The 18,678-nt window shown below is 49.1% G+C and overlaps 1 protein-coding gene across 1 annotated transcript; it reads left to right on the plus strand.

Annotated features, from left to right (window-relative positions):
* Positions 1 to 11,991: 11,991 nt before the first annotated feature.
* LOC136640284 (volume-regulated anion channel subunit LRRC8E-like) lies at positions 11,992 to 18,477 on the plus strand. The gene is made up of 3 exons (XM_066615298.1): positions 11,992 to 12,005; positions 15,004 to 15,142; positions 16,225 to 18,477. Exons 1-3 carry the CDS (start codon positions 11,992 to 11,994, stop codon positions 18,475 to 18,477), a joined length of 2,406 nt encoding a protein of 801 aa, XP_066471395.1.
* The last annotated feature ends 201 nt before the right edge of the window (positions 18,478 to 18,678 follow it).

Consider the following 18,678-nt stretch of genomic DNA (forward strand, 5'->3'; position numbering starts at 1 on the left):
ATTACAGCAGGGCTGGAAAATTGGATAGGATTAGGCCCTGAGGCTGCAATCCTACGCATACTTACCTGGGAGTAAGCCCCATTGACTATAACGGGACTTACTTCTGAGTAGACATGCCTAGGCTTGGGCTCTGAGCGAATGCAGCATTGAGTGAGCTGCCCCTTTTCTCACCCCCTGGTTGTGCGTCCCAACGCATTCACACGAATGATCCCCACGTGGACGCTTCACCCGACTCCCCCCAGCACGCCTCCCGCCCCCCTTTAGGGATTTGCTTCAGACGTGCCCCCCATGGGTGGCGAGGAAGCCCGCAGCCCAAGGCTCCGGTGGGTGGTTCCCTGCCTGGGCCCGTCCCGAACTGATCCTCTTTGCGTGGGCCGTCGGGGCGGGTCCCTCTGGGCCTCTGCTTGCTCGGCGGCAGCGTCCTGCGTTGGGTTCCCTCCCTCCCCGAAGGCAGCTCAGGGCAATGGGGAGGAAGGCGGGAGCGCCGGCCGCCTGGGGGGTGAGCAGCTCCACTGGAGGCGGGCGCGGCGGCGGCTCGCACAGGAGGACACACCGTCGCTGCCTCAGTAGCCAGCGAGGGCGGCCGCCCTGCGCAGGTGACCGAAGGAGGAGAGCCGTCCCGGGCGTCTCAGTCAGGCCAGCGCCGGCGGCAAGAGCCTCGCAACTCCAGGCAAGTGGCTGGGGACGGGCGGACCAGACGGGACGGGACGGGACAGGACCGGCCGCGGGGGGGAGTGATGAAGCCTCCGAAGTTGGACACCGAGGGGCGGCTGGGCGGCAGAGCCGGACGCATGGCAGTGGCGTATCTGGGGTGGGGGGCGAAGCACTAAGTTTTGCAGAGAGTCTCCCCGCAGAGCCCTCCCCTTGGAGCCATTCTAGGCGAGGGGGAGTAAAATGGAGTATGGCTGGAGAGTCTCCAAAGGGGAGGGGCCCCTTGCACGCTGCGGGGAGGCTCCCCGCAAAACTTAGTGCTTTGCCCCCCCTCTAGCTACGCCACTGAAATCACGGCCTGCCCCAGCAGCAGGTTGGCTGGGAAGGGAGCCCCGCAGCGTGCGCCCCGGAGCCTCCTGGCGAGCGCAAACGGCCGCCAGTGGGTCTGCGTGGGGTAGAGGGAGGACGAGGGCGTCTCGCCTCTCCCCGCCGGCCAAGTTTCAGGGGCGAAAGGGGGTCCTAAACGCCGGTGTCTCTACCTGGCCCCTCGGGGTAGGGAAGGGAGGGGCCCCTTGCCCGAGGGGAACGGGAAGGGGCACGCCTGGGAAAAGCCCTCCCTCCCGGCCACTTGCCCAGGGCTTGTTCCTGGAAGTCTTGCCTGGGGCGGGCTCTTGGGACTGTCGGCTTGCGGCTGTTCCCAGGTGCGGACTGGTACTCTGCGCATGCTCCAGGGGGCCCTCCTTTCATACTGTTTCACGTGTCCCAGAGATGCTACCTGGCCCCGCAAACCGGCTTGGCGAGCCCGGGCAAATGACGGCACCGCACCGATCCACGCACCACCCAGGGCGGGGGAGGCTTTCGAGACAGCCCCCTTCGGGACGTGCCCTGCTGGCGCTCGGCGAGGCGTTGCGGCTCCAGGGGACTTGCAGCCCAATCCTATCCACACTTTCCTGCGAGTAAGCCCCATTGACTTTAATGGGACTTACTTCTGAGTAGACATGCATAGGATTGGGCTGTAATGCTGCGATCCTATGCACACTTATTTGGAAGGAAGCCCCACTGAACATAATGGGACTTACTACTGAGTAGACATGCATAGCATTGGGCTCAATGGTTGCAACTTACCCAGCAGTAAGCCCCATTGACTATAATGGGACTGACTTCTGATTAGACATGCATAGGATGGGGCTCTATGGTTGCAATCCTATGCACCCTTACCCAGGGGTAAACGCCACTGAACATAATGGACTGACTTCTGAGTAGACATGGATAGGATTGGGTTCGAAAGCCGAAGCTAATCCGTCGGAAGGAATTGCAGGCTGAGCAGCTGCCGTTCTGAGCTGCCTCCAGAGTCTGGAAGTCTTGCGCGGATCCATCCCGAAGTGACTTTCTCTGCCCTTTCGGGGACGGGGCCACCTCGGTCCAAAGGGAGGCGCCGAGAGGAAGTGTCGGGACTGGCAGGTTGGGGAACGCCCTGCAAAAGCCCTCGGTCTGTTGTTTTTAATTAGGAATTGCGAAACGGAGCAGAGTGATGACCTCATAAATAACCACGTCGTCGCTGCCGCCGCCGCCGCCGCCCCCAAAGCGCTTCCTAGGAAGCTCCATTAGCTGAGGAGCTTTCATTCGAGTCAAGACGCTTTCAGTGGCGTAGCTAGAGGGGGCACCAGGCTCTAAGCTTTGTAGGGAGGCTCCCCCGCAGCGTGCAAGGGACCCCGCCTCCCCTTTGGAGCCATTCCAGGAGGGGGGGGACAAAAGGGAGGCCTACGCCTGGAATGGCTCTGAAGGGGAGGGCCCCTGCAAAACTTCGTGCTTGGCACCCCCTCTACTGGGGGGCTGGAAAGCCACTGGATGCTTTTGATCGCGCTGCGAGTGGGACGAAACATGACACTCTCCTCCTGAGAAGTAGAGGAGTTCTGGCTGGGGAGAGCTTAAAAAACTCTGGCAGATTGGAAGCGGGAGTTGCCACCGCCCTGTTTTCCTCAGTTTAGCAGCTAATCTCCTGTTAAAAGTCAAGGCAGGAAGGAGCAGGAGAAATTAGAGCCTAATTCATTAATTTTAATTGATGGAACTTTCTCCCAGGTAAGTGTGCCTAGGATTGCAGCCTTAGTCCCCAAGCCGAATGAAAGGCAGCTGGCACCTCCTGCTTCCCTGTGTGCCATGGTCAGTGGTGGGATTCAAATAAATTAACAACAGGTTCTATGTCCTAATGAGCAATGAGCAACTCAGCTTCAATTGTTTGCTGCAAAGGAAGTTGAAAGCCTATGGCTGCACTCCTATACTGTACAGTACACACTTTCCTGGGAGTAAGTCCCATTGAACATAATGGGACTTACTTCTGAGTAGACAGTTATAGGATTGCACTGTAACCCAATGTCTAAATCCAAATTGCAAGGCTGCAATTCTGTCCTCTATAGTCATACTTACAGGCCTCTGGCCACTAGTTTCCAAGGAGGATAAACATGCGGCTGACACGCACACTTCAAATTGACATTTTTTCTTGAATTCTCAAGGCAGTTATATAATGAAATCAGGAAGGCACCAAGAAGAGGAGGTGGGAACTGCCAGGGCTCCAGGTTACCAACCTCTGGAGACACCACAGCAGCATAGCACCTTCACATCTGCACAAACCAACTTGCTGCACTGGGCTTTGAGCTGGGCCGCCTTCCTTCTCAGTGGGAACTTGGTGATTTTTACCAGAGCAGTCAATCCTCTCAAGAATCTGGTTCACTTTTAGTGGTGAACATCTGGTCAGCAAAAGTGCACTGAGCACATAGTCTGACACCTCATCATCAACCAAAAGCAACAACAGCATAGTAACATCTTTATATCTCCCCTTCTTTTTTGTTCTATTACAGCATTCCTCAGCATCTGCCTCTTGCCCACTGTACCATTTTGCATGGCCCACCTCTGGGAAGTACAACTGGAAGTAACTGGAATGACTATCACCAGTTATTTCCATACTAAGAGGCCAGACATGATGCAACAAACCACGGTAAGAGAGAGGCTCAGGCTACAATCCTATCCACTTTTTCCTGGTAGTAAGTCCCATTGACTATAATGGAACTTACTTCTGAGTAGACATGCATAGGATTGGGCTCCCAGGGTAGATGGGAAGGCTTTTTTGAGTGCAAGAAAAGCAGAACTGAGCCTCCTACCACTGTTTGTTGCATCATATTGCTGGTCTCACTGCCAGGCAGTGGAGGTCTGGGGGGGGGGTCCTGCCATGAGTACCACTGGGCACCACCTCAAGTACCACTGGTGGTATGAGTACTACTGGTTGAGAAATGCTGCTCTATTGCTTTTACCACCCAGCCCCAAAAAGAATTCCAGTGAACTCTAAAGCTTCCCCCTCCAACTTCCAACTCTGCAATCCAATGCACGTCTACTCAGAAGCCCAACAAGTTCATGGGGAGTTGTTGACTTCCAGGGTTTGAGAGAGAATGGCAGCCTTGAAGGACAGTTTCACTAATGAGCAAAAAGGTACTATGAGGGGACTATTCTTCTAGGTTGCTTTCCGACAGGCAACAGCAAATACCCATCACTTTGGTCTACTCTAGTGGTGATTCTCCCACAAGTTTGAGGGCTGCTACTGACCAGGGAGTGCAAAGCAGGGGCCTGCAGTGGGTGGGGAGGCAGGTGAGGCAGAACCTCCCCACCACAGTCCTTTGAAAGTGTTGCAGCTGTGTAGGTGCCCAGCACCCACAACCCAGCCCAAAAATGAAAATTAGAGCACATGTAACAAGCCTTGCAGGTTTTGAGGTTCACCCTGATCACAAGTTCTTCCCACTGCTTCTCCAGTTCTTTTTCATTAGGTGATAAGACCTAAACCCAATTTGCAAACTTGTTCAAAAAATCTTCAATTTCTAGTCAGCCTGCCATTGGGGGGGGGGGGGGGAGGAAGAGAATAACCTAAAGGAACTTTTCTGCTAGAGAAGGAGCAATACTAACTGTACCATCCTCAGCACACTGGGAATAGCAGCCCAATCCTATGCAAGCCTACACAGGAGCAAATCACATTCTATAGTCAATTGGGCTTGCTTCCCAGGTGTGAGTAGGATTGCAGCCTAAGGGTTATCCAACTTTCCAGGGCCAATGCAGCCCCAAGGTAAGGGAACAAACATTTCCTTGTCACAAGGAGACCTCCAGGACTTGGTGCTGGAAAGTTACAGTTAAGAGGACTTAGGACCTAATCCTCTACAATTTTCCAGTGCTAGTGCAGCTGTACCAATAGGGCATGCACTGCATCCTGTGGTGGGGGGCAGGGAACATTTGTTCCCTGAAATTATAGAATAAAGAGTAGGCAATAATTACTGTTAAAATAGGGGAGGGGGTCAGGGTTGCATAAGAACAGCCCCACTGGATTAGGCCATAGGCCCATCTAGTCCAGCTTCCTGTATCTCACAGCAGCCCACCAAATGCCCCAGGGAGCACACCAGATAACAAGAGACCTCATCCAGGTGTCCTCCCTTGCATCTGGCATTCTGACGTAGCCCATTTTTAAAATCAGGAGGTTGCACCATACGTGTCATTGCTTGTAACCTGTGATGGACTTTGGAAATTTGTCCAATCCCCTTTTAAAAGCATCTAGGCCAGGTGGCATCTAGGCCATCACCACATCCTGTGGCAAGGAGTTCCACAGACCAACCACATGCTGAGTAAAGACATATTTTCTTTTGTCTGTCCTAACTCTCCCAACACTCAATTTTAGTGGATGCCCCCTGGTTCTGGTGTTGTGTGAGACAGAAAATAGCATCTCCCTACCCTTCCCTTGCATAATTTTGTATGTCTCAATCATGTCCCCCCGAGACGCTTCTTTTCTAGGCTGAAGAGGCCCAAACGCCTAGTCTTTCCTCATAAGGAAGGTGCCCCAGCCCAGTGTTTTGCCAAATCCCAATCCACTGGGCCTTGCAAGCCAGTCCAATCAATCAGAGTTGCCAATAAGCCAAGTTCTAGTCCAAAGTCAGGTTCCAGGTAGGTCAGTCCAATCAATCAGGGTATCCAAATCAAAGTCCAAAGCCAAAGTCCAGTCACAATCCGATTCCCAATTCCATAAACCCAGTCAGTCTCCTCTCCTGCCTCCAACCTGCACTCCTTCAAAACCCATCAAACCCTTTCTGCCTCAGGTGCTCCCTATATACCTGAGAATCTCCTTATGCTCTAGTGGTTGCAGCTGTGCAGCACACCTCCAGCTACCACCTTAATCCTGCATTTACTCAGAGCAAGGGGCACTGTGGACACCACACCCTATCTCCTCGGTAATATCTTCCGCAATTCCAATACACCCAGTAATTAGCTTAGTCCAGGGGTTGGAAACCCATCTGCTCTGGGCAGCAGCAGTAGGAGGCGCGCAGTAAGAGCTGAACCTGCACTTCACAGGGGAAGGCAAGTCTTCCCTTGGCTCCTCTCACTGGGACCTTGAGCCCATCCAAGCTGGAGAAGTGTGCCGGGGACACATAAGCGATCTTCAGTCCCTTCCTGTGTGAGAGATGGGGGGGGGGAGGGTTTGATGTCTCTTAGGGGCAAAAAGTCTTCTGGGGAGAGCCACTGGTGGGGTGAGACACTGGGAGACTGACCCTCTTGCCTGAATCAAAGGTGGAGGGGGAGCTCCAAAAACTTCTGCAGTCTGGAGCTGGAAGGAGGAGGTGCTCCTTGGAGGTCCCGGGGCTGCATTTCATTCTCCTCCAGACTGACAATGCAATGCTAGGCATGTCTACTCAGGAGTAAGCCCCATTGTGTTCAATGGGGCTTACTCCCAGGAAAGTGTGGATAGGATCGCAGCCTCAGTGACTGAGATGCTTCCTTCTTCGCCTTCTGACTGACAGTGTCTACTCAGAGGTAAGTCCCACTGTATTCAATGGGGCTTACTCCCAGGAAAGTGTGGCAGAGTTTGCCACACTTTCCTGGGAGTAAGCCCCATTGAACACAATGGAACTTACCTCTATGTAGGCACTGAACTGAAGTCCTCAGCGAGGCTGCATGCTGACTGCTCCTGTTGCCCTCGTTAGCGGGAGGGGACACATGGCGGCAGGGGGGCTCGCCCTCGGGGGCAGCGGGGGCTCTTTGAGCAGGAGCGGCTCCAGTGTCCCCCTCTTCCTCCCGCGCCCCCCCCACCTGCTAGCTCAGCCGGGAGGACAGGCGCGGGGCGGGCAGCTGCTCCTGTTGCCCTTGTTAGCGGGTGGGGACACATGGCGGCGGGGGGGCTCGCCCTCGGGGGGGGGCAGCGGGGGCTCTTTGGGCTCCAGCGCCCTCCTCTTCCTCCCGCGCCCCCTACTCACCGGGAGTGCTGAGCCTAGTGAGCCTAGCCGGGGAGGAGAGGTGCGTGGCGAGCAGCTGAACTGCTCCTCATCAGCAAGGCTGCACGCTGGCCGTTCACGACCTCTCCTGCATTCTCCGCGCAGTCGCAGGAGGGTCATAGCTGCACGTGCGCTCCCCAGCCAACAACCGGTTCTCTGAACCAAGAGGTGAGCTAGGAAGCGGTACTATAGAACCGGTGCGAACCGGCTCAATCCCATCACTGGCCATGGTCCCATCCAGCCATCTTCAACCTCTTGTCTTGAGACTACAAGAGTTCTCTGCAGGCAGAATGCAGCTACTCTACATGAGGTAATCCTCATGCAATCCTATGCATTCTTTCCTGGGAGCAGGCCCACTGAACACAATGGAATTTACTTTGGAGTAGTCTGCATAGGATTGGGCTGAAAGGGAGCTTGTTGTTCACACAGCGGTAAGTCAGCTCAATGGAAGCTTGTTTTTGTTTCCACTTTTAATGAAGATCAGGAGGAGACAGAATCTCCAGAGCAAATGTAAGGCAGTAAGGGGAATAAACACGATAGACTGGTTTGCTCAGCCTGACAGAGAACTTCCATATTCATAATGCACCTTAATTTACCCTCAAGTTTACTCTTCGCACATTTCTATACTGGCAAAATCTCTAAAGTCTGTTCCAGGACTAAGAAGATAAGAAGAACCCTGCTGGATCAGGCCAACCCCCCAACTAGTCAAGCACCGAGCACCCTGGTTCCCATCATGTCCCACCAGCTGCCATAGTAGCAATCCCATGTTGGCAACTTTCAGTCTCGAAAGACTATGGTATTGCGCTCTGAAAGTTGGTTCTGGAACAGCTTCTAGTGTGGCTGAAAAGGCCAATTCGGGAGTGACAATCCCTTCCACACTGGGAGCAAGTGCAGTCTGTCCCTGGTCTGTCTCCCTGGCTATGGGCCTTCCTTCTTTGCCTCTTTGCCTCAGTCTGTTGGCCAAGTGTCTCTTCAAACTGGGAAAGGCCATGCTGCACAGCCTGCCTCCAAGCGGGCTGTTCAGAGGCCAGGGTTTCCCACTTGTTGAGGTCCACTCCTAAGACCTTCAGATCCCTCTAGTAGGCAGGAAAAAGGCTGACTTCTTGCCCATCATTCCTTCCCTGCACCTGGTATACAGAGGCAGAGCCACAACTAAGGCAGAGCCAGAGGGGCACCTGCCCCAGGTGCTAAGCCTAAGGGGGGGGGGCATATGACTGTCCCATAGTCTCAGCACTAGCTTTGGAGGAGGTGCTGGTGGCTTCACACCCTTGGGCTTGCTGCAGTCCCAGAACAGTCCTTAGGTAGTCTTTTAAGAGACCTCTCTTCATCACCAGAGTTGTGAAGGTTCAGCTGGCGTCCCCAGACAGTGGGGCAAATCTGGAAGCAGACACAAATGTGTCTGACAATTTTCCACAGGCCGGTGACCAGTTGATGTGGCACCAGCGCAGTATTAGTGGATAATGAAAACAGAGCCGCAGATAATGAGAGGCAGGTGGCAATTCACAGATAGCAAATTTGCATATAAGGAGAACTGACTGTAATATCTGAAGAAGTAATATCTGAAGAAGTACCTCCTTTGGTCTGTCCTGAATCTCCTGCCAATCAGTTTCATTTGATGACTCCTCATTCTAGTATTGTGAGAGAAGAAAAATGTCTCTCATGAGACATGCATAGTCTCATACAACACCATGCATAGTTTATTAAGGGTGCAATCCTATACACACTTACCTAGAAGTAAGGGCCCATTGTGGTCAATGGGCCCTTACTTCTGAGTAGACATGCACAGCTTGCCTGGCAAATGTCATGTTCCCCTTTAATTGTATTTTTTCCAAGGTAAAAAGTCCTATGCACTCTTTCCTGGGAGTAGGCCCACTGAACACAATAGAACTTGTGTGTAGACCTACATAGGATTGGGCTGAAAGGAGCCTGTTGTTCACACAGGGATGTTGATGAGCCCTTGCTATCACCCATCCCCATGTCCTTCAAGTTAAGATTCAGGTTCATAAAGTTTATAGAGTGTGTGGTGAAAAGAGTTCCCTGGAACCTAACTCCATTTTCCCATAGGCTCAATGATTCAGTATCTGCTAATTTGGTATCCCAGTGCTGTAGCCTTTCCTCATGAGGATGGTGTTCAAGCCCTCTGATAATTTTGATTCCTTTGTACCTTTTCCAGCTCTGCAATATTGTTCTTCAGGTGTGCCTTCCAGAACAGGACACAGATTGCCAAATACAGCTGCATCATAGATTATTAGACTGTAGTTGATGGAGGATGGTAGATGGGATACAGTGGACCTAGAGCAGCACCTGGGGTTTTTTCATGCCTGATGGAAGAAGAATAGAACTTGGGGTGAGATGAGTTGGAGGCCGGAATTCCACTGCCTTATTTTAGAAGGGAAGCCCTCAGCAGAGCATGAGAAAGACTGGGGACCAAACAGATTGGGGTTTTTTACCTCCTCTTGTGCTGGGAAGAGCAGTGCCGTAACAAGGGGAAACAGCACTCAGAGCGAGGGGGAGAAAAAGATGCCCCCCACTCCCATAATTGACAGAATTAAAATACCTTTAAAATGTGGCGCCATCTCTCTTTTTCATTTAAAATGGCACCCATTTTCAAATTTAGTTGTTGAAACATGTTTTGAATATGTCTGGTATTCCACTTTTTATAGCAGTACTTTAGTTGTAATTTGTTATCTTGTCATTGGGAGAATAAATTTTAAAGATTACTTCATTTATTGTAGTGATATCTAACGTGTGCAAAGAATCTCCAATACGTGTGATCAGCTGAGCGCCCACAAACGACTTTCAGTGCAGTGACAGCTGAAACCTACTATTTTCTCAAGAGGTGCGCAGCGCTTAACATCAGGTCTCGAACTACCTCCTCTGGATGTGAATTTGGGTAGCTAGGCGCTACTCATAAAGTGCAAAAAGTATATATATATTTTAAAAATAAATTGAGGTGATTGTAAAAAGAGTGGGAATTGACTGTCTGGGTCCCAGCCACCCCACCATTTAACATTTTTGTGCCCCTGTTGTTTTTGTATGCAGGGCATATGCCCCACTCACTCCACCCTAATTATGTTTCTGGAGTAGAGTGAGTGGGGCCTCTTGATTTAGAGGAGAGGAATTGGTAGCTAGAAGTTCAGGGATTTTTTCCTGTCCTGAAAGATCTTCCCATGGAAAATTCCAACACTGATTTAAAAAAAAAAACTTTCTTACAATGTGTTGGAAGCCCTATCAAGAGCAGGATTATCCATATTGCTAAAACCGCCCTATGGGTATCCCCTCCCCTTCCAGATTACCACCTCTCATAATCCATGGAAATGTTTACATGGTTGGTTTGTTGCTGACACCAACCACAACATTATGGAGACAGCGCATTTTCCAGTTGTTCAGCTGGCTCTTACTAAAGTGACAGGAATATTTGCTGGGGATGTTTCTGGGCTGAGCATTGAGCTCCCCCCACCATCACACTGGTATACTATCATTGCATTTGTGAACTGTACTCAAGAATCTTCCTAGCAGATTACTTAGTGCAAAGAAACAAATTTTGGAACTGTTGAAAATCAGGGAAAGCGTATGGACCATAGGGAATAGTGGGAGACAAGTGCCTGATGTGATTGTAGACAATGGGATACATGGCCTAATTCTGAGAAGTTAAGTAGCCTGGCCCTTGCATGTTCTCCCCAGCACTTCAAGTGAACCCATCTTGTTTCTTGGATAAAAAGACACTATAAATTAGGTTTGGTGCTCCTGTGGCTGATTTTACACTGTGACTGCCGTGCCCCCCACTCTGATCTGGCTTATCCATTTAGGCTACCTGCTGAGTAGCTGGATTAGGTTCCTCTGTCAGTTGCAAATCCTCAGTTTGGAATTTCTCAGCTATGAGCAAACTTGAGCTCACGTAGGCAGTGACATTATGTCACCACCACCTATTTCTGGGTGCCATGCTTTGTGCGCAGCTCCATAAGCATCTGGCTTGCTGTGACTGCCTGGTGAGTGGGGGCCCTGCGTAAGCACCCCACATTGGGCCCCACTGGTCCTGGGGCCGGTCCTGACTGGTTGTGGCTTCTCTACACATCTGCATATGATGAAATGGATGTTGCCCTAAATGCAAAATTTAGGGCCTAGATTCCAAGGGTATCATCTGCTACAATGAAGCCCTTTGCAATTCTTCTATCAGGCATTGCAATATATTTGGCATTTCTCTCATGGTTAGGTAGAACAGCGAGAGAAACACTGGAAACAGTGACAGTGGCATCACTAGGGAGGTGCGGGCCGCACCGGGTGACGCGCCAGGGGGTGATGCACCCTGGGGATGATGCAATAAAATTGTGACGTTAGGAGCTACTGCGTCGTGCCATACACCGTTGGATGTGGAATGACCGGCGGAACACAATGCAAAAATCCCTGTTGAGATAGCTCTTTTTGTTTAAAAGTTATGGCCAAAAAACCAGATGGGAAAAATGCACGGAGCCCTATGGAAAGTGAAAGTGAGTCGTATCGCACGTTTACTCATGAGTAGGCATACTTGCCATAGTCCTTTGAAAAGGGCAGGCTGAGAGGACTCCAAGGATGTTAGAAAGGTCCTGATCCAATGAATGCAGCCCCCAAAAAACACCCAAGAAGGAGGTTCCCCCTCCCAGCTGCGAGTGTATTCAGCTCTATGGGATGGGAAGGGAAAGGAAGCCACGTGGCTGCATTTACTCACAAGTAGGCAACCTTGCCTTGCTCCGTTGAAAAGGGCAGGCTGAGAGGACTCCACTCAGAATGGTCGTGATCCAATGAATGTAGCCCCCAAAAACACCCAGGAGGAGGTCCCTCCCCCCCAGCTGCGAGTGTATGGAGCCCTATGGGAAGAGAAGCAGCCTCATGGTTGCGTTTACTCACAAGTAGGCAGACGTGCCTTGGCTGTGATCAGGCCAGGCAAAGGGGAATGTGAGGACACCAGAATGGTCCCGATCAGATGGAACTGGAGCGCAACAAAAGCCCCAGAAGGCAGCCCCCCCCCCACTAGAAAGGACCAACAAAGAGGCTTGAACTGGTAAGGGGAATGTTTTCTATTTTGCACTTGCAAAGTTTCCCTTGAAGCCCAGTCCTACCCACACTTTCCTAGGAGTAAGCCCCATTGACTCTAATGGGACTTACTTCTGAGTAGACAGGCATAGGATTGGGCTCTCAGACTTGTAAAGCCAGGTGAGTCTTTGTATTGATGAGCTTGAAATAGAAGGACTTTAAACTGGGCACTGGGGAGGGCTGAAGATCTCACTGATTCTTGGGGGGGGGGGAGTTATTGCAGGCAGGCTACAGAGAAAACTCACTTGGTGGAACAGGACTGGCTCCCCCTTATTTAATTATTTCTTTTATTTTAATTTAACTATATTTATTTTAATTTGCTTGATGATGTCACTTTTGGCCATGACATCACTTCCAATGGGTCCTGGACAGACTATCATTCTAAAAAGTGGGTCCCAGTGCTAAAAGTTTGAGAACTGCTGCAATAAGGTGTTAGTAAGTTGACAAGGGGTGTGTGTGTGTGTGTGTGTGTGTGTGTGTCTGTCTGTCTGTCTGTCTCCCCACAAGTTTTCAAAATCACTAAAATCGGAATTTGGAGGAATAATACCATCATGTTATAAATCAATCAATGCGCAATTTCATGCAGAATGCATTGAAACAAACCATATTGAAATATCTGTTCTATCAAAAGGTACTGCCAAAAAACCAGTGGGGGGAGTGATGGTACATCACCTCGCCCACCACCTGGGGTGTTGCCCCGCCCACTGAATGGGGTGACGCACAGGCCTCCCGCACCAAGTGACGTGAATCCTAGTGACGCCACTGAACAGTGATAATCAAGGACACTAGAAGCAGAAGTTATCGATGTCTTAAGGGAACATAATTCAAGAAAAGTCCATGTTTAGGAACATTAGCCAAACCAAAAGGGAGATGAAAAGGGATTTTATTCTTACCCTTTGATAATACTACTGAGGACGATCTTCCTTCTAGCTTGCCACGCTAAACTGATGTTGAAAGAGAGCCTGAATTTTCACCACCTTGGTTACCACTGGCACATTCCAAGCTATTCCTTGGGTGCCTGTGGCCAGGTTAATGTAGTGGGACCACAGCTACTATGGCAACCAGAATCTCAAAGACTGCTCTGTTCCACGGAGCCTAGGCCCCAGGCAGGAATTGAGCTGTGAGGTTACAGGCTTGGCTGTCTTCAGATTCCTGTAGAAGAGCTCTGTTCAAAGCCCAGATAACTCCTTCCTTGGGCTATCATCCCACCCTAAACCAAAAAAGGGGAATGAAGAAACTTGGCATAAGTGACAGCAAGCAAGAGTGCTATAGCTACTTTAACCCATCAAAAGATTAGACATATTGCTGCTAATATTAGCAGCCAGATCCATCTTCACCATGACTTCTTCAGTTGGGTGAGTACTTCTTGCTTTCCCCAAGGAAGCCATGAGTACAGTATGCATCATGTGAGAATCAACTATAGGAAAACATGCCATGAGTCATTCGGTGGGATCATATTCACAAATTAGCAGCCCAATTCTATCCCCCACTGTTGGTACTGATGCAGTTGTGCTGATACTGATAATCTAGTGGTGAGGAGATCAGGAGGCCTGCCAGAGGTGAGAAATATTGTTTACTTACCTCTGTGTAGGCTTCCCGGTGGCTTATGGAGCTCCTTGGTCATAGGCCAGCTATATATATGCCCTGCGTCCTAGGAGAGAAAGGGGGCAGGGTAGACCAAAAAATGAGGGATAGAATCTGGTGTGCACATTTGCAACTAGCACCCTCCCCCTCCAGCCCACTCCGAGCCCCTCTGCCCTTCCCCTCTCCACCCTGGAACACTCCCAAACCCGTCTCCCACTCATGGCATCAACTTAGCGATGCCTGCAGAGCCTCCTGGAGCCATTGCTGTGTGTTGCACCTCTTGCTATTTGCAGCAGTGGCCTGACAGTGCACAACAGCAGCCTGGCTTTCATGCTGTCCTAAAAGGCTTTGCACTTCTGGAAGGCTACAATAGGATTGGGGCCAAAATGAAACCACCTATCCCACTTTGACCCTCTCAGGTGTTGTACTACTGCAGAACAATCTTTTTGGCCTATATACACTGTCTTCTTGAGGCTGGCATTAGAAACTTGCCATCCCCAGACCAGCGCTTGAATTATAGTGAATTATTGAATTATTGTAGTCCATGTGGCTACACCAGGCACTGCAGGATGCTTGCTCTAAATTTTGCTATCACGTTGTACCAACATATGGCTGTAATCTAACTGCTCAGATCAAATGATCAACATCAGTTCCTCGCTGAGTAGGGGACTCTTATGTTTGCCAGCCAATATTGAAAAGCACCAGTTTTTTGCATTTAGTTATTTATGAGCCCCAGTGTAAGAAAGTGGTCAGATTTGTTCTTGCTATATTTAACTACTTTAACAAATATGAATGAGGCCTGGTAGTTTCTTCTCCTTTGAGAGGTGACCACTGTGGAGATTTTTGTGCAGCACTGCTGCTGGTTGAGGGAGGAAGGGAGAGAGAGAGAATTCAGAAAATAATTTGCATTTCAATTCTGAGTGAAGGAGCTATATAGAAACAACTGCTTTCCTGGGCTTGAGGTGATACCTACTTACTAGGTGTGACAACCCTAGTGAGACTAGCTGGCTTATCAAAGAGGCTGCAGCATATCAAAGGAAGAGCTGCTGTAGCCTGTCTGTGACTGTATTAGATGGGGGGGGGGGTAGCTGTTTTGTTTGACTTTGTTTTCATATTGGGTGTAAATTCTAGGTATGAACATGATTTGGATGAATATGATCTTTACATATTCCTGTCCACTAGTTGCCTTCATTCCCTGGAGTCAGAGCAAGACTTCATTCCCTGGAATCTTGACTTTCATATGTCTGTAGAAGAACTAGCATCTCAGTGAGTGAAGGATGAAGGGAGATCAGAACCACCTATGTGCCGAACTCTGTTTGAAACTGGCATACCAAAAGAAGAAAGGCAATTCAGGTACAAAGTATTCTAATCTCTCCCAATTTTTTTATTTTTTTTGGCCAGGCAGTATGATCCCAGTAACAGAATTCAAGCACTTCACAGACCAGCAACCTGCTTTCAAGGTTCTCAAGCCGTGGTGGGATGTGTTGGCTGAGTATATCACTGTAGCCATGCTGATGATAGGAGTTTTTGGCTGCACTTTGCAGGTGAGTATAGGCAGAGCCTACACAACATGTAATGGGGGGCACAGTGTCATAGGAACATTGCAGTTAAATTGCATTGGCTGTTGGAACAGAGGCTTGTGATAGAGGAGGCTCAGGACAACAGGACATTCTGGGCAAGTTTAAGAAGACCATGTGCACTGAAGCTGGTTTAAAGGGACTGATGATCAAGTGCAGGGATGGCCTTCAGCCTGGGAGTCTGGATTCTCTGCAGCCAAACTACTTGAAGGCATAAAGTGCCCTGGTGAATGATATTGCCCTGTCTCAGCAACTAAGCTACAGGTTTTCTTAGTTAAATGGTTTTCCCCAATGAAGTGTGCTGTTTCTCTCTTGACTAGTAGGGATTTTCCCATCTGGGAATGAGAGATTGTGTGAGTAGGGTATACTGAATAAGTGCAACACTTCAAGAAGGAAAGTGTGAAAGCCAGAACTCCTAAGGTTTCATTCTCCATTATAAAAGTTACAAGGTATCAGAAGTGGGAAACACAGTGTTTTTCAGAACTTATAAAGTACATGCAAAAGATTTCTTATGGCAAATTATGCAGGGGTGGGTCCATATAGACCCCCCCCCCGTCTTATTGGTATAAATAAGATTAGATTTCTGGCTAGTATAAATTAGGCCTGTTTTATGCATTTAGCTGAATGAGATGATGAACTGGACTGTTCTTGTTCAGGTTGCAGTGGGTATGCCATTTTTGAAGTCTTCTCCATTAAAACAAAAAGCTTCTTTGTTAGTTAAAAAAAAAAAACAACTACCACACAATGAGGTTGTAATCTAGTATGCTCCCTACTGTGTTAGTTTTCTACCTGCAGGGAGCATTTCTTTTAAACATTAAAGGATAAAAATAGTGGAATTCCCTACCTGCAGCATTATTCATTCTGCCACTTCCAAATCTACCAGTTCATTTCCACTTCATTTTGCTGCATGGCCAGTTGACAGCAGGTCCACTTTGAATAGTCCAACAGTTTGGACAAATAGATTAAATCCCATGCTGATGAATGTTATTTTGCTCTCCTCAACTGTAATATCAACTTTGTCTCTTCTTTTGTCCAATACAACATTGCAGGTGACACAAGATAAGATCATCTGTCTTCCCAATCATGTCCCCAGGGGTGCATCTCTAGCTGATGTAACGTGTGAAGATTTCACCAAGAAGAAAATCAACGTCTCTGAGCCAGTTGAGTCCTCTAGCTCTCGAGAAATGAATGGAGTAAAGAACCGCCTGGATATCCAACAGTACAACTACATCAATCAGATGTGCTATGAGACTGCCCTGCATTGGTATGCTAAGTACTTCCCCTACCTTGTTGTCATTCACACTCTCATCTTCATGGTATGTGCCTCTTTTTGGTTCAAATTTCCTGGGACCAGTTCCAAGATTGAACATTTTATCTCCATCCTAAGCAAGTGCTTTGACTCACCCTGGACAACCCGAGCCATCTCAGAGGTTGGGGAGAACCAGGAGAACGGTGTCCCAGTGAAAATGAATCGAAGAAGGAAAAGTAGTGCTCCCAGTGAGACTACTGAGCTTTCCCCTTTAGGGGGATCTGTTTCAGAGAAGAAGGTTTCAGAGTCCTCCTCCTCCGTAAGCTTGTTAGACAAGAAGGAAGGGGAACAGGCCAAGGCTCTCTTTGAAAAGGTGAAGAAGTTCCGCCTCCACGTAGAAAAAGGAGACATTCTTTATACCATGTATATACGCCAAACTGTTCTCAAAGTCTGCAAATTTCTGATCATCACTGTCTACAACGCAGTCCTGGTGCACAATATCAGCTTCATAGTGCCATGTACTGTCCAGATGGAGGATATGACAGGTTACGACCATTTCTGCTGTAATCACACCAAAGCACACCTCTTCTCTAAACTGGCCATTTGCTACATCTGCTTCCTTGGCATATACGGCATGACTTGTCTCTACACTCTCTACTGGCTTTTCCATCGGCCACTCAAAGAGTACTCCTTTGCCTATGCGCGTAAGGAGACAGGCATCAGTGACATTCCCGATGTCAAAAATGATTTTGCCTTCATGCTGCACCTCATTGACCAGTATGATTCCCTTTACTCCAAGCGCTTTGCTGTCTTCCTTTCTGAGGTCAGTGAGTTCAAACTTAAGCAGCTCAATCTTAATCATGAGTGGACAGTGGATAAACTGCGGCAGAAGCTGCAGAAGAATGTCCATAACCGTTTGGAACTCCATCTCTTCATGCTGTCTGGGTTGCCTGACACTATCTTTGAGCTGACTGAGGTGGAGTCCCTGAAATTGGAACTCCTTAAAGATGTTACAATTCCAACCTCAGTGACCCAGTTAGTGAACCTCCAGGAGTTATCATTGATCAATTGCCCTGTTAAACTCTCTTTTACTTCTCTTATGTTCTTCCGCGAACAGCTGAAGGTGATGTTTGTGAAGTTCGATGAGATAAGAGATATACCAGTGTGGATCTACAACTTGAGAGGACTGGAAGAGTTGTACATCTCTGGGCTTTTCAACCAGGAGATAGGCCGGGTGGGAACTCTGGAAAGCTTGCGTGACTTGAAGAACCTGAAGGTGCTGACACTGCATAGCAACATCTCAAAGTTGCCACCCAGTGTGGCTGATGTTGCCACTCATTTGCAGAAGCTCCGTATCCTCAATGATGGGACCAAGTTGGTGACTCTCAACAACCTCAAAAAACTGTTCTCTGTGCAACAAGTGCAGCTGATAAACTGCAATCTGGGGCGCATCCCCCATGCTGTCTTCAGTCTGGTGAACCTGCAGGAGTTGGACCTTAAGGACAATCAACTCCATTCCATTGAGGAGATCATCAGCTTCCAGCATTGCCGCAAACTAGTATGCCTCAAACTTTGGTGCAACCAAATCTCCAGCATTCCTGACCATATTCGGAAGCTCAAGACCCTGGAGCAACTTGATCTAAGCCATAACCGCATTGAGGTCCTTCCTACCCAATTATTTCAGTGCACCAGGCTTCGCGATTTGGATCTTTCCCACAATAACATCCGGGTCATTCCTCCTGGGATGGGAGTTCTACAGAGCCTTCAGTGTTTATCCATTTCTCACAACTCCATAGAGGTACTTCCTAATGAGCTCTTCTTCTGCAAGAAACTCAAGACTCTCAAAGTAGGATACAACAAGCTGCATCACCTGCCCAACCGTGTGAGTTCGCTGCCTTTGCTCTCCAGACTAGAGTTGACAGGGAACCAACTTGAGGCCTTGCCCCTGGAAATTGGCAACTGTCAAGCCCTCAAGCGTAGTGGCCTGATGGTGGAGAGCACACTCTATGATGCATTGCCTTTAGAAGTAAGGGAGAAGTTGGAGGAGGAGTGATGGAGAGAATGGCATGGAGCTCCCCTCTCAGGTGTCAGTACAAATACAGAGCAATTAAAAATCTGAGGTTGTTGTGAAAAAGCAAGGCAAGCAAAGTTCCATCATGCTGGAACCAAGGAAGGAATGGAAAATTTTTACTCTCGTGAGGCAGAAAAACAAGATTCAAGTGGAGCAAAAACAACATAGAACAAAGGCAGCAAG

Source organism: Tiliqua scincoides, chromosome 2 (genome assembly GCF_035046505.1).
Source record: "Tiliqua scincoides isolate rTilSci1 chromosome 2, rTilSci1.hap2, whole genome shotgun sequence".
Classification (NCBI taxonomy): Eukaryota; Metazoa; Chordata; class Lepidosauria; order Squamata; family Scincidae; genus Tiliqua; species Tiliqua scincoides.